The sequence below is a fragment of the Pezoporus wallicus genome, unplaced genomic scaffold (genome assembly GCF_028554395.1).
Source record: "Pezoporus wallicus isolate ANWC-B61680 ecotype Strahan unplaced genomic scaffold, APGP_CSIRO_Pwel_v1 contig_7963, whole genome shotgun sequence".
Classification (NCBI taxonomy): Eukaryota; Metazoa; Chordata; class Aves; order Psittaciformes; family Psittacidae; genus Pezoporus; species Pezoporus wallicus.
The window spans coordinates 77,145-94,478 of record NW_026637601.1 but is presented as its reverse complement, the minus strand read 5'-3'; the positions used below and the strand labels follow the sequence as shown (position 1 = coordinate 94,478).

The window sequence follows — 17,334 nt, the reverse complement described above, 5'->3', positions numbered from 1 at the left end:
GATGCCCCTGCTTACTTGGGGGGGAGAGGGAACGTTGGACTGAATCTTTGAAGATCCCTTCCAACCTCAACTGTTCTGAGTCCATGGTACTGTGAAACTCAATTTCTGGCATATCAGGGAAAGGGCTAATTCAAGAGATGTGTTTGGATGAAGGATGCATGTGATGCTCTGTCCTGCCCTTCCTGACCATCCGCAGGGCTGTTTGTAGAGCTCATCCTGACAGCTGGGTCAGGCAGCAAGGTGGGCCCCAGCGTGGGTGCTCCCCAGGCGCAGCAGCCAGCTCGGGGGGGTGTCAGTGCTCAGCAGCACCCTGGTCAAGTGTAATTCTAAGGTTGTCTGGTGCATTTCCTGGAGAGGGAAAAGCAGCCTCCCGAGATGAGTGTGCTCTGCATGCAGGGCTGGCAGCTCACTCAGCCTGGGGCAGGCAGGCATCTCCTGTGTCCCTGTGGGGCTGGTGCCTGGGGGAGCCCTCCAGTGTGAGGAGGAAAAGTGGGACCACGCTTCCGGAGTGAGGACAGCTGCCCCTGGCCAAGCCCCAGCCCTGGGCTTCCCCCACCAGCCGCGTGCAGACAGGTCGGGGGTTTGATGCTCAGGGCACTGGGTTCCCCCAGCACCACAGAGTGACTGCTGCGTGCCCGTCCTGCGCCTGTGCCGGGTCCAGCACATCCTGGCAGTGTGGCAGGGCCAGCAGGGCTGGACCCAGGGCACCGCTGTGGCCTCAGCTCCGGGCTGCTTGGCCGCAAGCTGTGGTATGGGTGAGGAGGATGGTGCCAGCCATGACTCTCAGGTCTGCCGCCACCACAGGTTGTCTTCTGGGGGCTTGGATTGGGCTTGGGTGAGGAGTGCATCTGGTGCATGCCCCTGGGGCCTCATCACCTGCTGCCCCCTTGCACTTCATCACACTCCTTGGACCAGCTTTTGGGCTCCAAATGCTTTTTGGGCTGCTAGAGGTGCAGGGGTGCTCAGGGCTGAGCCTGCCCCAGCTCGGGGGTGGCAGGACTCTCCTCCTGCAGGACCCTCACCCCACTCTCCCTTCCTCTCCTCTCTGCAGCACTCAACGCTGTCACGCAAGTTCGTGGAGGTGATGTCCGAGTACAATGCCACGCAGACTGACTACCGGGAGCGCTGCAAGGGCAGGATCCAGAGGCAGCTGGAGATCAGTGAGTAAACCTGGAGGGGGAACGCAGCCAAGCTCTGGGGTCGTGTCGCTCCCACATATCCAAGCAGCTCCTGCCACTGTGCAGAGCTCCCCCTTGGAAACCACAGTGCACAGGGGCTGTGTTCTCACCCATGGGAGCAACCAGGACACAGCTCCTGCTGGAAGATATTCACAGAATCATAGAATGGTTTGGGTTGGAAGGGACCTTAAAAGGTCATCTATTTCAGCCCCCCTGCAATGAGCAGGGACTTCATGTGGCGGTATTTGCATTTCAATGTCAGACTGCATCCAGCAAAGCACAAAAAACCTCCCCTCAGGTTTTCCTGACTGCTGGGTAGAGAGCGCAAAGAGCACAGGGAGGATGATTTCTGCCTTGGTTACAGCTAATTTTGAATTCAGAGAAGCTGGCGGGGATTCCTGACTCCCATGTCTTGCCTTGCCTTTCCTCTGGGTGATTGTCATTGCCAGTGAACTGAACTAAACAGAAAACTAGAGAACAGACCTCTCGAAAAGGGGGCACTCAGTGCTCCCAGCACTTTCCCTTGCTGGACAAGGAGCACAAGCCTCAACGTCTGTTCCAGGCATCTCCCAGGACCCTGGTGGCTTCTGGCAGCAGTAATGGTGTCTTCCAGTGTCCAAAGGTGGATGCCAGGTGACACCTCCAAGGATGTCACCAGCATGCACTGAGATCAGAAGCCTGGTCCTCCCTGTCCACAAAACCTGCTGTCCTGGTGGTTCTCCGTGGCCATCAGTAACACTGAGTTCAGTTTTAATTATCTCCCAGCAAAGAAGAACCACATCACCGCTGTAATTAGGGGAATAAGCAAGGGAGAAGTCAGGGCATGCAGAGATTAAAAGAGATTTTTGCAAATAATCTCATTTTCAGATATGTTCATGGTTTTGGGGGCTCAAATGAAAGGGTCTGAATCCTAGTCCAGGGTTGGGTTTTTTCTCGCAAGCAAATGTGTGGTTTTCTTCCCTTTCACAGCTCACAGTGAATAATAAGGTAGGAGATTTTTGAGTCAGAATGGTGTCCTTGGTAGTCACCTGTGGGAATGTCCGTCAGGAGCTGCAGATGCCCAGGAATCTGCGTGCTCATAGTAGTTTCTTTGAAGGAGATTTGGTTTGGTTGTGCAAGCCTGTTAAGATTAGTCTTTATGAACTATAATAATAAGAGAAATGATTCACACTGGCTGAATGGAAAGTTTGGCTGACACAAAGCTCAGCAATGCCTTCATGTAAAGCAGGATGATGCGTGTGTCACTGGTCCAGCTGATCAGCTCACTCGTCAGCTAATGCCAGGCTGTCACCCCTCCAGTGAGAGGGATGGATGGCTTGGGATGGAAACAGGAATTGAGGTATCCCTGTACCTCCCTTCTAAGAGAGAAAGTTTGAAAGGGCTTAGTGAGGTCCTTATTGTCTGCAGACCTCAAAAAGCCTTCCTCTTGTTTTTCTGGATTTTGGAAGGACTCTGATGCTTTGCTTAAATAATGGAGCTATATTAAATGATCCCTTTCTTTGCTCTGTTTATCCTGTGGGGCTGTCAGTGCCTGGCAGAGTCTGAGGAGGTGCAAGGAAAAGGCTGTTCAGGACACACTATGGTGTAGTGACTGGGTGCAGAGGAGGTGTCCTAGTTAGTGATGATGAGGTACCAGCTTCCCCTTTGCGGGGAGGTGTGGAGCAGATGCAGAGGCAGGATGATGTTGTGAAGGTACACAGTCCTGTGCACAGTCCTTTGCAAGAGCTGGATTCCTCTGTCGGGACACTGGGAAATCCCTTCTGACAAAAAGGCTCCTCAAAAGCCAAAGATTATTGAGGTTTTATCAGGAGTGCTTCCTGGGCAGAGGGCTCTGTTTGTCCTGGTGTGTCCCAGTGGGGACCTTCAGTCCCTGCTGCTCTGGGGGCTCTTGAACATGTTATTTGGAATGGAGCTCAGCTGGAAAGTGATGACTGCAGGAAGCTCTATGAAATCCTCAGCTCTCTTTTCAGCTGATGAATCCAAAGATAGGAGCCAGGAGTTCTGACATTGAAGCCAGCAAATCACTCAGGCTTTGAAAGTGTGAGAGCAGGGACTTCTCAGCTGCCCAGGGGAGGCTTCCCCACACCTGGTGAGCTTCTCCAGCCTGCCGGGATCTGCTTCTTGCTTGGAATTAGGACAGTCACACAAGAAGGGGTGGTGCAGAGTCACTGCCCCACGCCATAGCCACCCCCTGGGGCACCCCACAGCCCTCCCAGGCTCTGCCCTGAAGATGCCATGGGGGGATCCCAGGCTGTGCTGTGTCGCAGGTTGGTGATGGCAGCACAACAGCTCTCTGGCTGTCCTTTGCCTGGACCCTGCCTCTCTCAGTGGTGTCCCCACTGCGGTGTCTGCTGCTGGGAGCCGTGCTCTGCCAGCACAAGCCTCTGGGCTGCCTGTGGTGGGAAGTGTTGCTGCTTTGCTTTTTCCCTCACTGTTTTGTCCATTATGACAAATCTGATGAGGTGTTGCTCTGGGGAAACTGGATTTGAAGCTTAGAGGAGCTTTCTCTGGTGGGCATGGAGGTGCTGCGCAGACACTACTTGTTTTTATGAACAGTTTTCTTAAATGCGAGACCAAGGAGCCAAAAATAAGGCATCTGCTGTCGCCAAAGGCCCTGTGAGAATTAATGAGCCTCTGCCTCACTCTGCAAGACCAGGTTAACTGATGTGCAGAGAGGCAAGCTGTGCATGTATCCCCGGCTGCCCTTCAGCCAGGATGGTCTGGGGGCTGCTCTGGCCCTGGCAGCTCAGCAGGGCAGCTCACGTGGTGCCGAGATGGGCGATTTAGGATTCCTGTGACACTTTCCTTCAGGAATGACCAGTGTTTGTCTGGGCTGGAAGTGTCTCACTGGATGGAAATGCCAGCACAGCGCTGGAGTTGGCCCGTGCAGCCAACTGAGCAGGTGGGTCCGAAGAGGCAGGGAGGCTAGTGGCAGTCTGTGACAGGCTGGGCTGGTACAGATGAAGTCAGCTCATCCCAACCCCCCTGCAGGCAGTGTCAACCTGTCCAAGCTGCACTGGATAACACTGCCCCGGCCACCCATGCGTGTAGAGCTGCATCTTCTTACAGCAGGTCTTCACTGTTTAGACCAGCATCACACAGGACATTCACCTCTGTCCATGGGTCCAAGAGCTGTATAAGATTAGGCTTGGGCCACCCATCCCATATCTGAGCCATGCCGCAGAGGTATGTCTTCAGCCCTGACTCTTGCCTTGTTCCTGAGGTAGACTCAGGTCTGCGTTCAAGATAACTTGTTTCCAGCCCTTTCTACTGAGACTTTGGATCTTTGTTGTATTCATGTCATAGGATCATGGATTCACAGAGTGGTTTGGGTTGAAAAGGACCTTAAAACTCATCCAGCTCCAACCCCTGCCACAGGCAGGGACCCCTTCCACCAGAGCAGCTTGCTCCAAGCCCCTGTGTCCAACCTGGCCTTGAGCACTGCCAGGGATGGGGCAGCCACAGCTTCTCTGGGCACCCTGTGCCAGCGCCTCAGCACCCTCATGGTACCACATTTCTTCCCTATGTCCAACCTCACCCTACCCTTAATCAGTTTAAAACCATTGTCTTGTGCCAGGGACCCCTGAGCTGGATGCAGAGCTCCAGGGGGTCTCAGGAGAGCAGAGCAGAGGAGGAGCATCCCCTGCCTCGACCTGCTGGTCACGCTGGTGGTGATGAGCCCAGGAGACACTTGGCTTTCTGGGCTGCAAGCGCACACTGCTGGGCCATGTCCTGGTTGTCACCCAGCAGTATCCCTGAATCCTTCACAGGGCTGCTCTCCATCCATCCATCCATCCATCCATCCATCCATCCATCCATCCATCCATCCATCCATCCATCCATCCATCTATCCCTTTCTCTCTTCCTCCCTCCCTCCCTCCCTCCCTCCCTTCCTCTTTCTCTCCCCCAGTCTGTGCTGGTACTGGAGATTGCTCTGCCTCAGGTGCGGGACCTTGCATAGAAAGAGACATGTAGTGAAGTGTGAAGGTGTCCTTGTTTAAGGAACTCCCCATGCAAGGGGGCAGCGTGTGCCATGCCTGTGGGGTGGCGGCCAGGCACAGCAGGGCAGGCAGGTCCCTCCACCGTGCTCCCTGGGCACTGACACATTTGTGGTGAAGGTTCGGACCAGGGTCAAGGTTTCTGGTGTCTCCCCGAGTCCCTGGTGCAGCAGCACTGGAAGCAGGAGCACTGTCCTGTGGGCTGTCCCTGCACTCTGCCACATCTCCTCCATCTCCCTTTCAGAGGTGCCCTGAACTCATCCTGGAGGATGACACCGCTGACAGAGCCTGCAGGCAGTGTGTTTCAGGGGACCTGCTCCTGCCTGTCTTCCCCCATCTGCTCCTCCTCACACCAGTGGGATGTCTCCTGCCCTCTCTGCTCACCCTTCCCACCCCACTGGGCAGCCCCAGCAGAAGCCTGCCCAGCGCTGGCATCTCTGCAGAGCACTGTGATTTCACAGGTCCTACCTGGCTGTTAGCCTGAAGAACGTGTTGAAATTCATGCTGGAGGATCAGTGTAACCCACAGAGCGAGTAATCTCCCTGTGCCCTGTAGGAGTGTGGAGTGTGTCCATGAGGAAGGGAAGGCAACAATGCACAATGGATGAATTGCTCCCAAAGGAGGAGGGCTGTGTTGCAGGGGGAAGGACAGAGCCTGGTTTCTGCAGCTGCAGCACTAAAACTCAGGCAGCCCAGCAATTGCAGCAGTACCCGCCCACCCAGCAAGCCCTGCTGAGCCCGGTGTCCTCCTCATCTTCAGCTAGCCCAGGATCTGCAACTTCCCTGCTCTTGGCTTGCTGCTCTCACTCCCTCCTTCTTCCCAGCCCCCCAACTGGGTCCTGGTGGCTACTGATCCATTGGCACCACTCCCTGCCCTGCAGGAACAGGTAGTGGCAGACGGGCTTTCTGGGTGAGCTGGGCCAAGCTGACTGCTTGGCCCCCCTAAAAAGAGGGTCTCAGGGCTGGTACAGAGCCAGGCTGTGGGATGGCAGCTCCCTGAACCACCTGGTGCACTCTCCAGGCTGGAAGCTTTGCTGCTCCCATGCCATGGGAGATGCCATGGAGACAGGAGCACCCTGCAGGAAGGCTGCAGGACTTGTGGCTGTATCAAGGGCTCATGGCTGACCTGTGTTGTGTCACTTGCAGCTGGGAGGACCACCACCAGCGAGGAGCTGGAGGACATGCTGGAGAGCGGCAACCCAGCCATCTTCTCCTCTGGGGTAAGCACTGGCTCGTCCTGGGGAGGGGCTGGGTGGATGTGCTGCCACAGTGGAGAGTTGAGCACACCCTGTGCAGCAGGGTTCTTGGGTCTTGCCTGAGGATGCTGTCTGAGGAGGGGCCAGAGGGTGGAGTGGGGTGCCCCTCTCTTGATGCCCAGCATCTGAGGGGCTAAGCACACTGCTCAGTGGCCCTGTCTTCTTGCAGATCATCATGGATTCAAACATCACCAAGCAGGCACTGAATGAGATTGAGACACGGCACAGTGAAATCATCAAACTGGAGAACAGCATCCGAGAGCTGCACGACATGTTCATGGACATGGCCATGCTGGTGGAGAGCCAGGTAGGGAGACACTGCGGCCCTGTGGCTGGCTCGCCTGGAGAGGTTGAAGGATGATGGGGCTGCCTGGGTGGGTGCTGAGAGGAAAAACTGCATCTGGGACTGGTGTGGGTACCACTGGGGCTGAGCTGGGCTCCTCAGGGCTGAGCCACCCAGAGTTGGGGGCTGTGGCATGCCCAGGGCGAGAGGTTCGGTGGTGGGCTCAGGAGGAGGGTAGCGGGTGACTGCCATGCAGATGGAGAGTCTCCATCTCCTCTGGAGCCCTGGGCCCTGCTGGGTGAGCTTGGGGTGCCGCCAGATGTGGTGGTCCTGCCAGGCTGCCCCTGCCCTGGCGCCGGCCTGCAGTGCTCAGCCCCTGAGCTGGGCACGTGTTCGGTGTCTCTGCTCACCCCACTTCTTGCCTGCCACGCTGCCATGGCCTGAGGAGACATCAGTGGCAGGTAAAGCCCCGCTGAGCCCCTGCCGGTGCTGCATGCTCTGCTGTGCATGGCCATGCCCTGCATGCCTGCGGCTCTCGTGTTTTGCTAGGGACTGCCTGTGGTGGGCAGGCAGGGGTGGTTGTGGTGAGGCGACGTTGGTGCCTGTTCTGTCTGCCCTGGGGGACAGATGGGGGGTTTGCAGTTCCCTGACCCGTTTGAAGGGCTACACTGTGCCAGCACCCTGCACTGCCCTGTGGGGAGGGAGGCTGGCACCAGGAGCAGAAGGGTGCTGGGCTGGCAGCGGGGCTGGCAGCTCCCTGCTCTGCTCAGGCATGGCACAGGTGGGAAGGAGAAGGAGCAGCTTTAGGCAAGGCAGGGAGGAGCAGAAGCCTGGTGGGGGTCAGTGCCTTGGGGGTAACACCCAATGCTCTCCTGCATTAGGCCAAGGAACGAGCATTGCAGAGCTGCTGGCCAGGACCTGCCGGCTCTGCAGCCCCTTTGTGCCATGCAGGAGGGCACTGGGCTTCAAGCCACACACCCCCTGTCAACCCTGTCAGTGACATGAACTGTCAGGCTCTGTCTCCAGCTGCCACAGGACCTGGCTGCTTCCCTGTGTATTCAGGATGGGGAGCTCACACCAGCCTGTGTCCCCATGTCCACAGCAGTCCGCATTCCCTGCCCAGCCCTGCAGCCGGTGGGGCAGAGCAGGGCAGGAGCTCTGGCAGGGCCCTGCAATCCTTGCCAGCCTCACTGCGGGGCCCTGCACTCTCAGCAGGGTGCTGGTGCAGGTGAGAGCAGTTGGTTGTCCCTGCATGTGCATGGTTTTGTGAGCATCCCACATGGCACTGCTGATGCGGTCCCTGCTCCCCTGCCGTGCCTCTGGTTTCAGCAGTGTGGTGTCAGTGTAGATCCTGTTGTGGCTTTGATGTCACCTGAGATACCGGATAGGGCAGCTACCAGGCCAAGACCTGGCTGGAGACCCTTGACCCTCACCCTTTCTTGCCTCCCTGCTAGGATGTGCACAGAGGTCCCAGCCCTTCTGGGACAGAGCCCACAGTCCAGGGCACCGTGGGGCACCCACTACCTGCTTCAACTGAGGGTCCCTCTCTCGCTCACAGGGCTGCTGGGCAGGGCAACGTGCACACGGTGCTGGGGAGCAGAGCAGGAAGGAGCTCACATCTGCGTGCGTGTGGGCACGTGGGCTCTGTCCCCGTTCTGCAGGGCGAGATGATTGACCGCATCGAGTACAACGTGGAGCACTCAGTGGACTACGTGGAGCGAGCTGTGTCTGACACCAAAAAAGCAGTGAAGTACCAGAGCAAAGCCAGACGGGTGAGTCACGGCACTGGCTGGCTCCTGCCCCAGGACAGGCCCCTGCCTGCCCCACTGCCTGCCCTGAGGATTGGGCAGCATGGTATGGCTGCACAGGTGCCTGGACTCTGCTTTACCCAACACCACTGGGTGCAGCACAGGTCCCACGGGTGTCACCAACTGAGGCAGAGCTCCCTGGCACAAGCTGTGTGATCAATGCCAATGAGCCATGGGCAGAGGTGCTGTCTTGGAGGGGGAGGAAGGGGGACAGGGTGGATGGATCCTGTGGGCCAGGCCTGCTGTGAGAGCCACATCCCTTGACAAAAAATAGAGTGAACAGGCATGGTCCAGCTCTGACCCTGAGTGCAGAGGCAGCTGCCTGGGCCTGTATCAGCTCAGGGGCCTAGGAGCCAGCAGCTCAACTCTGCCACCTCAGGGCTGAAGGGAGAGCTGGGGTGCCCATCCCTGCCCCTCTGGCTCCAGGGTGCTGCTCATAGCCTGCCACAAGGAAACAGGAATGGGGCAGAGCGCAGCCCTGAGCTCTCAGTTTGCAGACCCCCAAACTCACAGTCCACTCTCCCTCTCTCCCTGCCGGTGCCGGGACACCTGAGCAGAAGAAGATCATGATCATTATCTGCTGCGTGATCCTGGGCATCGTCATCGCCTCCACCTTCGGTGGCATTTTCGGCTAGACTCACCCCGCGGGACTGTTTGTGTGTGATGGACGGAGCTGCTGTGCCGCGGGGCCGCAGCCGCACCGGAGCAAACCACGCAGCCCCGGAGCCTCCCAGCAGCATTTCAGTTTCTAATGCATGGTTGTTTGTGACGCTGTGTGTGCGGTGCGGTGCGTCTGTATGGAGGGAGCGCCAGCCCCGGGGCGTAGGCAGGGTGCAGGGGATGGTGATGGGCAGGAGGGGGACCCTGGGAGGGAACCCGAGTTCTCATCACTGCTCCAGCCTGCATGGCTGGCTGGGGACAGGGGTGCCCTTGGGCACTGCTGCTCCTCCTGTGCTGGGCAGTCTGCAGTAGTGACAACCAAGGATGCAGGGTGTCAGGGCTCCTCAGGAGCACAGTGCCCAGTCAGCCTCTCCCAGCTTCCCCATTACCTCCAGCCAGAGCTCTCATGTCAGCTGTGTCTGTGCTTACAAACACCTTTCCTTGGGCTGCTTCTCTCACGGGACCCTTCCCCAGGGGTGTGCTCAGACAGGCCCTGCCTGTTCCTGTCCCTGCCTGTCCTGTGGCCGTGCCTGGCTGCTGGGCTCTATCGCTCCTGCCCCTCCAAGGCAAGCCCTCACCCCAGTGTGGGTGCCAGGGGCTGGATGTTCCGCTGCTGACAGTGGGTGCCTGATGGAGCAGTGTAGGATAAGCGGCTGCTGCTTTGGGGCCACATGGGGACATGCTGCATGCTGGTGCTGGCCTGGTAGGTACTTGAAGGCCAGCACATTTTGCTGGTTGCTCTGCCTGCACCAAAGCTTCATTATTCTCTGTCAGCCGTGGCACACAGTGGCCCTAGCTCCTTCTGCCCGAGGGCTGGGCTCTGGGGCTGGCTCTGATGCTCACAGTCCCTGGCAGCACTTGCCTGGGATCAGGGCTGCATCCAGCCTCACTTCTCCACATAGGCACCTATAGCTGGGGCTGGAGGCAGCCAAGCTTTCTCCTGTTGTGGTCCCTGGAGCACCCCTTGTTGCATCCACACCCCTGCTAGCTAAGGAGCAGCCTTCCTCCTCCTTGGTCCTACCAGTTCCTGAGCAGGGCAGTGCCTGACTCCCCCTTCCATCTCTGCCAACTCTTGGCACCCGCCTGCTCCTTCCAGTCTTGGCACAAAGCCCTTGTGCCTGTTCATCCCCTGGGCCATCAGAGAGGACCCACACATGGAAGGATGCTGTGGAGGCACCTGGGTACCCTCTGCTGCACCCACTGTGTGGACACAGCCACTGTGGTGGCCTGAGCCTACCGGCAGCTCCGAAGAACCCTGTGATGCCACTGTCTGTTTTCCTCAGGCTGGGAGCAGGGCTCTGCCCTTACATTCCTCTGTAGATTCCAGGGCTGCAGCTGGCCCATGCACATGCCAAAGCACCACTGAGGAATCCAGAGCAGGGCAGGCACTTGGAGCCACACACTGGGACAGGGTCTGGATGTAAGCCCAGATGCTGGTAGCAGAAAAAGGGCAGCTGATGTCAATGAGTACTCCAGCTGCAGCTGCATTTCACCTCTCTGCTCCAACCAGGGTCCCTGTGCTCCTCCACCCTGGCTGGGTGCTGTAGCACAGGAGCTGGCCCTCTGTGTGGTGCCCATGGCTGTGGGGGCAATGAAGTGGGCTGTAGCCAAGACACAACGCTACCTTCCTCAGACACAGCCCTGCCCAGCAGCAACCCAGACGTGTCTCTTTCCCTGCCACTGTTACCCGAGGTCCCACTGTACAACCCCTGGTTGCATTCAGCTGCCCTTGGGAAGCGTGTCCAGCCCAGTCCTCTGCCGAGCACAGGGGTGCAACCATGGGAGCAGCCAACTCTGGAGTCCCCTTCTTTCACATTCCCACAACAACGGATGTGAGCTACAGCACTGCAGCCTGTGTGCACAAAAGGGCTTGGGGCACGGGGAGCCCCACAAGAGGGAGCAGGCCAGCTCTGGAGCCCCTCCAGGGCAGGAGGCAGGCATGGTCAGGGTGCTTGATCTAAGGGAAGGGAGCTGGAAGTCATGTACGAGTACCTGCTGCTCCTGTCCCAGTACAGTTCCCTGTCACCATACTCTGCTGAGTTGAGCCACAAGAATGCTGGGCCCCCTCCTCTGGGAAGCAATAACACTGCTGGCAGGGCTGCTCCTGGGTGGGCAGGCAGAAAAGCTCCTCTCAGGCTCTCGCCCTGCAGCGATGCCCACTGCTAGCACAAGGTGATCTTTTTATCTTCCAAGCAGCGGCTTTTGTGGCACAAGCTCACATGACATCAGGGCTGTGGCCCACCCCCGTCAAGGCACAAGGCTAAGAACAGCACGAGGGGGCTCTGGCACTTGCTCCTTCCTTGTTGGTACCACCACCACCAGCAGCCCGCCAGCAGCAGGAGCTGGATGGGGCCACAGTCGGCAGCTCCGCCACTGGCACTTTGCTGGGATCCTGCAGGCAGTGGTGGTGCCAAGCTCCAGAACATGGGAGGCCGAGGAGCAGGCTGCCACTGCTGCCCCACAGGCAGGTTCACACTGTCCTCGCTGTGAGGGGAGGGTGTTTTGGTGCAATAATTACCCCTGCACTATGGGAAGCCCCACTCAGTTCCTTTTTACCTACCTGTTGTTGCATGTACAGACCAAATCACCAACAGTGTGGTTGTGCTTTGAGGAGACATTTCACTTTTTCTTTCCAGCCCCTGACCTCAGACTGCTTGTCCTTTGGGTTACCCCACCTCTGTTCCAAGTGCCACCTGCCCTCCCAGCACCGGGAGCGTGTCGATGCAGTATTCCACGAACAGTGTGGGGCACGCACAGCTTGCACTCGAACTGGGGATTATATTGGGGTTTTTTTAGTAATTATATGTACTTGAAAGCTTTCCAAGTCCCCTCTCCCCGTGGAGTTGTACTGTTGCTGTACTGTGAGCTAAGTGTCCTTGTTTTCTATGTGGATCTTGACCCTGGCTTGCTCTGTCTCACTGGGCTGGATGACACTGTATGTTGCCTCTTTTCTCCTTCACCCTTTCCCTTCCTGCTAGCCTCCCCTTCTCCCAAAGCTTTGGGTGCAAACCAGCTTCCCATTTTGTGGAATTTTTATGTAGAATAAACATTTGTAACTGTAAAGCTGTGGCTGGCACCTCTGTTTCAGGGGAAGGGAGCAGATGATGGGGAACAAGGGCTGGAGTGCAGACAGCCCTGGGAGAACTAAAGCATACAAGCTGGGCCTGATGCAATGTGCTCACAGGACTTATTGCCACAGGAATAAAACTTCTGCCAGGAGGCAGACTTGCCCTCCTCGTAGGACACACCTTTATGGTGCCTGGGAAGCTGGCAAGGAACTATGTGCTATGTTCGTACCCCAGGACTCCCCTGCAATGAGCACAAGATACAGGAGACCAGCGATAGTTCTGCCTCATTGACTGTTTAGTGGGGGGTGAGCATAATGTTCTGCCTCACCTGGAGCTGCAGATGGTTCAGTGCACTCTCAAGAACATAAACAATGATATTGCAGACACCAAGGGGCCTGAGCACTGCCTGCCTTCACCAGGAAAACAGGGCTGGAAGTTTCACAGTTGGCTGTTGGACAGCACTGGAGCCAGTTTATACCTTCCAAGAGTCACAAAGATCTGTCCCAGCAAGTCCCAGGCCTGAAGTGTCTGCCTGTGCCATCCATGAGAGGCTTGCTGGAGACATCAACACACTATAATCCACGTCATCAGCGTCCAAAGGAATTCAGAAGCGAGGGCGGCGCTTTCGACCCGTGTATTTTGTGTCTGCTCGCACTTCCCTGGGGAGAAAATCAGAGAGCAGCTGAGCACAATCGTTCTGGGAGGGGAAGGAAAGCAGGTTTATGGCAGGAGTTTGACCAGGTGACAGCAGGCCAGACCAGCACAGTCAGCCTCAGCTGAAGCAGCTGAACTTACTTGCCCTGTCGTCGTCTACGTTCCTTCTTCTCAAGGATCCAGTCCCGGCTTTTTTTCACAGACTTGCCCCTGGCATTTCTGAACCGTGTCCTGCAGAGAGGGCACACAGCAGCTGGAGAGGAACTGATGTGCAGGGGCACAGTCTTCTGCTCTGGGAGATTGCCACCCAGAACTGGGCATGCCCTCTGCTTCATAAAACCAGCAAGTACCTCTCCTATGACCCTTGGGGTGAAGAGGGGTAGGTGATCAAACAGTCCAGCTCCAGACACACTGAGGAAGAGGCTGCTTCCAGCCCTGGCTCTGAACTGAGGGATACCCACCCTCCATGGGCTGCAGCAGGCCAGCACTCCCCTGTGCCATTTCTCACACATCAGCAATACGCTGGGCAGTGGGACCTTGAGGGAATACAGACTTAAGCACAAGCACCTTCCCCTTGTCTGCTCTACTCCAAAGAAAGCAGACAAAGCTCTGGCTTCCCAGCAAACTGCCAGTTCTGCTATTACCTTCCACCACGAGGTACCCTGTGGACTAAGCGAGCATAGAAGTGCAGTGTAAGAGGCAGGAAAACAAGCCAGCCACAAGCTCCTGGCAGCCATGACGACTTTCCTCTGTTTTCTGTTCTGTCTCTCCCACTGGCTGCAGGAGGAGCTTCTCCCTGCACCACTACCATGGGAGGAGACCTGCACAGCAGGAGAAACCCACCAGGCCACAGCTAAGCAGAGTTAAGCAAACAATTTGACATCAAAAGAAAGGCAACACCAGGCTTTAGGCACAGCAGGCTGCCTCCCCAACAGAAACCTCTATGCTTGCTATCAGCAGCACTGTAAATAGCCCCCCTCACATCACCACTGGCCTACACTACAGCACTGAGCTGGAGAGCCAAGAGCTGGACAGAAAGCATCAACAACAGCAAAGCCCTCCAAACTAACCTGTTCTGTTCTTTGTGTCTGGGCCCCTTCAAAAAGATAAAGTAGTGCCCACGTGGGTTGCCAAGGGTCTTCCCAGTTTCCTCTCTTCAGTCACTTCTCACACGGCAGCACTGTGGCCCTCAGTCAGCAAACCCCAGTCCTTATAAGCCACCCCACCTCTTCTTAGAAAACTCAGCCCTTATAAGCCCCCCCCCCTACTTGGGGAGAACTTCACCTCCTACACGATACCTCTCATTGGTGAACTTTGCCTGGTGCATCTCTTCTCCATCAGCACACTCAGTACCAAGGCCCTGAAAAGCAAATTTGGGAAGTTCTGCTCTCCTCCGGAACAAACAGAGCTAACAGTCGTGTCACCTAAACTCAGGGGAACCCAGGGCTCTCTAAGAGAAAGGACCAGAGGAGCAACAAACTGGTCTTCCAGAAACTGTGGCAAAGAAACCGTATTTCAGGGAGAGCAGGGGTTGGTGATACTGACAGCAAATGTATAAATGAAATCACACTGCATGTGCAGAGCTGCCTCGCTCCCATTCTTGCCCACATTACCCAGCACCCAGGAAGGCAACTCTGCTGTGCTGTGGAGCTGCTCACCTTTGGTAACGTGCCAGACACCCCAACAAAGAGACAAAGGAAGAACCTAAAAGAACAAGAATAAGGAGCATGAAGCTGGGATTCAGCATGCAATTCCCAGTCCCCAAGCAAGACAGATTTTTGTTTGTAACAGAGTCAGCTCTAATCTGTAACCTCTGTCCAGGACTATGACTGGAAGTGTTTAAGGCCAGGCTGGACACGACTTTGAGCAACCCTGCTGTGGCAGAGGCTTGGAACTGGATGAGCTTTAAGGTGTCTTCTAACTCCAACTGTTCTATGATTCTATGAATAGCTTGGGGAAAAGAAAATCACTGCTAAACCCAGGCCTCACCCCCAAACACCCACATACACAGATGCATAAGACTCACTTCTTAGCTTTGGTGCTGTTTGGGTAATCTACCACCATTCCCCCAGTAAAGCCAGCTCTCATGGCCTGGGCAGTAATGAGCTCCAGCTGGAAAAAGAAGCACATGCAAGAGTTATTTAGTAGTCATCCACCAGCAATGCCCAAGAGACCTCTTGGCTCGGCCACAGCTGTGTGTGCCGAAGATGGGTTGCTCCTGCTCCTGTTCAACTCTGCACCACACTCCCAGCTCTGCAGTACCATCAGGACACCAGTTCCACTGCCTTCGTTTGGTTCTCCCTGCTGCTCAGTCTAACCTGAGTTAATTGGCACAGCACACTTACTAGGAGAGGGATACTGGGCTGGATTTCCCAGCTCTAGGGAGTTATAGGACAGTGCTGATGACTGCAGGCCAGACTTCCATTCCAGTCACAGAGCAGAAAATCCAGGACAGCAGATTCAGATTCTGTCCTACCAATTTCTTTAATTTTAAGGCTCACCTCAAAACAACCTGTGAAGCGTGAAGCCACAGAAATGGCATTCTCCATACAGGTTTCTTTTTAGGGCTCTTGAAGAGCTTTACAGAGGGTGGGAAGGACAGAGAAACAGATCTCATGTGGAGAAATTCAGAGCCCCAAAGAGCACACAGCTTCATTGCCTTGCTCTGCTTGTGCCTCCTTCCCACTGAGTGATGTCCTGTACCTGTTCTGAGTTCTCAGGGTACAACTGCAGGACAGCTCGGGATCCTCGCGCCTACAGGAAATAGTGTCAGTGAGTCAGTGCAGGCAACCCCTCTGGTCACTCAATTCCCAGCCTAGACATTAGCACTCTCCTCCCCAAAGCCTCCTGGAGAAGTCTCCCAGGAGAGCTGTTCAGACTGCAGAGCCTGCTCCTCCACAGCACAACAAGGCACAGGCTTAACAGCAGGGATCAGAGAAGCATGAGAGACCATACAGGCAGGCAAGCAGATAGGAAATGGGCACTCCTGCCAGTCCTCCAGAGCAGCATTTACTTAAATATCTTGCTAAAATGCACCAGTGAGGGTGTAAAAGTAGGCAGAGGCCTGACTGTGAAAGCAGCACACTTACCAAGGCAGTATAAAGAGTTGAGAAGAATCTATAAAGGCGTTTTGGAGGGCTGTGTGATTTCTTATCAGCATTACAAAGCCACTGCACTGCAGAAATACTGGGAAAGAAAACAAGACTCCTGGGACACTCAGCCACTGATTCTTTTGCAGAGCCTGTCACCTCCCTTAGTACTTCCAGCACTAATTCTCTCCATGTAGCTTTGCCTTCTGTTTTGCAGTTACACAAATCCCTCTGGAGACTCACTATGCCAAAACCCAGCAAGGTGCAGTAGTTATTCAAGCACAGAAGAATCGCCAAGCATCCTCTTTAGGCCAGGTATTCAAATAATTCACTCAAGTACACAAACTGACCTGATACAGCCGTCAAACATGCCAGGCCTGAAGGGAATGCCATCACCCATGTCTGCAAGGAGAAGGTCTCCTTCCACCTCCCTCTCCACGGCCACATCTGCACAGGACAGAGCACAGCTCAGGCAACCACCGTGAGGCAAGGCAAAGGTGGCAGGGGAGGAGAACCGGCTCACCGAGCATGGCAGGACTGATGTCCATGCCAATCCAGTAGTGGCCCTCCTCAGAGATGTAATCCCCGCTCAGCCCAGAGCCGCAGCTGAAGGGAGGAAGAGGGGCAGCGGGGCGGTTACGGGCCTGCTCTGAGGGCGATGCTGGCAGCCACACCGCTGCGGCAGCCCGGTTCTCTCCATCCCACAACCACAACCGACGGACGCCGGCGCCCTAGGGCCGGGGTGCCCCCACCCCGTGTCCAGGCCCAGCGCTGTCCCAGCCGCCCCACGTGCCGCCGCGCTCACCCGACGTCCAGGAGGAGGCACGGCCGGTCCTGCGGCAGTCCCAGCAGCTCCACGGCCCGCTCCGACATCTGCGACTGGATCTCCACCACCCGGGAGCTGTAAGGCACGGCCGAGGCGCGGGCAGCCGGGGGCAGCCGCCGCCTCCCCGCAGGGCTGCGCTCCCCAGCCGGGTCTCACGGCAGGACCCCCCCACCCCGGCGGGTCCCCCCACTGCCCCAAAGCAAGACACTGCCCCACGCTCCCCGCCACACGCTCCGCAGCCATCACGCCGCCGTACTTCTGCGTGTACTTCCGCGCCTCCGCCTCATCGTAGAACTGCAGGGAGAAAGAGACGGAGCCGATGAGAGCAGGCTCGGCTCGGCCCGGCTCGGCTCGGCTCGGTTCGGTTCGGCCCGGTTCGGTTCGGCCCGGCCCGCCCCCCCGCAGCCGGGTCTCCTCTCCGCTCACCAGCTCTGGGGGCCCCCGGTGCTCGGGCCGGCGCCCGCTGCCCGCCATGCTGCCGCGTGACGCCGCTGCCCTTGACGTCACTGCCCCGC

General features: G+C 56.8%; 2 protein-coding genes across 4 annotated transcripts in view; one reads left to right on the top strand and one right to left on the bottom strand.

Moving 5' to 3' along the window:
• The window catches only part of STX1A (syntaxin 1A), a 55,717-nt gene extending 46,426 nt beyond the window's left edge, over positions 1 to 9,291 (top strand). Inside the window, exons 6-10 of one of the 2 annotated variants that reach the window (XR_008971854.1) lie at positions 1,052 to 1,160; positions 6,322 to 6,395; positions 6,601 to 6,738; positions 8,273 to 8,486; positions 9,080 to 9,291. Coding sequence is in view for 1 of the 2 variants with exons in the window: in XM_057406481.1 (XP_057262464.1) it covers positions 1,052 to 1,160; positions 6,322 to 6,395; positions 6,601 to 6,738; positions 8,376 to 8,486; positions 9,080 to 9,157 (510 nt within the window). In the remaining variant the exon portion in view is untranslated. The remainder of the gene's footprint in view (positions 1 to 1,051; positions 1,161 to 6,321; positions 6,396 to 6,600; positions 6,739 to 8,272; positions 8,487 to 9,079) is intronic. The other variant, XM_057406481.1, reaches the window with a different exon arrangement.
• A 3,236-nt stretch (positions 9,292 to 12,527) lies between these two features.
• BUD23 (BUD23 rRNA methyltransferase and ribosome maturation factor) lies at positions 12,528 to 17,310 on the bottom strand. 2 transcript variants are annotated; one of them, XM_057406482.1, is made up of 12 exons: positions 17,246 to 17,310; positions 17,076 to 17,113; positions 16,799 to 16,894; positions 16,517 to 16,599; positions 16,344 to 16,440; positions 15,994 to 16,090; positions 15,608 to 15,658; positions 14,931 to 15,016; positions 14,563 to 14,608; positions 14,203 to 14,264; positions 13,046 to 13,135; positions 12,528 to 12,909 (listed from the first exon to the last, which is right to left on the bottom strand). In XM_057406482.1, the coding sequence occupies exons 1-12, from the start codon at positions 17,291 to 17,293 to the stop codon at positions 12,855 to 12,857; spliced, it is 849 nt and encodes a 282-aa protein (XP_057262465.1). In that variant the 5' UTR covers positions 17,294 to 17,310; the 3' UTR covers positions 12,528 to 12,854. The 2 variants fall into 2 exon arrangements, 1 of the variants encoding a protein (XP_057262465.1); XR_008971855.1 differs by lacking the exon at positions 14,563 to 14,608 and having other exon boundaries at positions 17,246 to 17,309.
• Between the last annotated feature and the right edge of the window lie 24 nt (positions 17,311 to 17,334).

Excerpts from the sequence above, each read along its gene's own strand:
- BUD23 (XM_057406482.1), bottom strand. The coding sequence starts at position 17,293 with ATGGCGGGCAGCGGGCGCCGGCCCGAGCACCGGGGGCCCCCAGAGCTG. Across the intron at positions 16,895-17,075 it reads GCGCGGAAGTACACGCAGAA|CTCCCGGGTGGTGGAGATCC; the intron begins GTACGGCGGCGT and ends CGTGCCTTACAG. Across the intron at positions 13,136-14,202 it reads GCAAAGTTCACCAATGAGAG|GACACGGTTCAGAAATGCCA; the intron begins GTATCGTGTAGG and ends CCCTCTCTGCAG.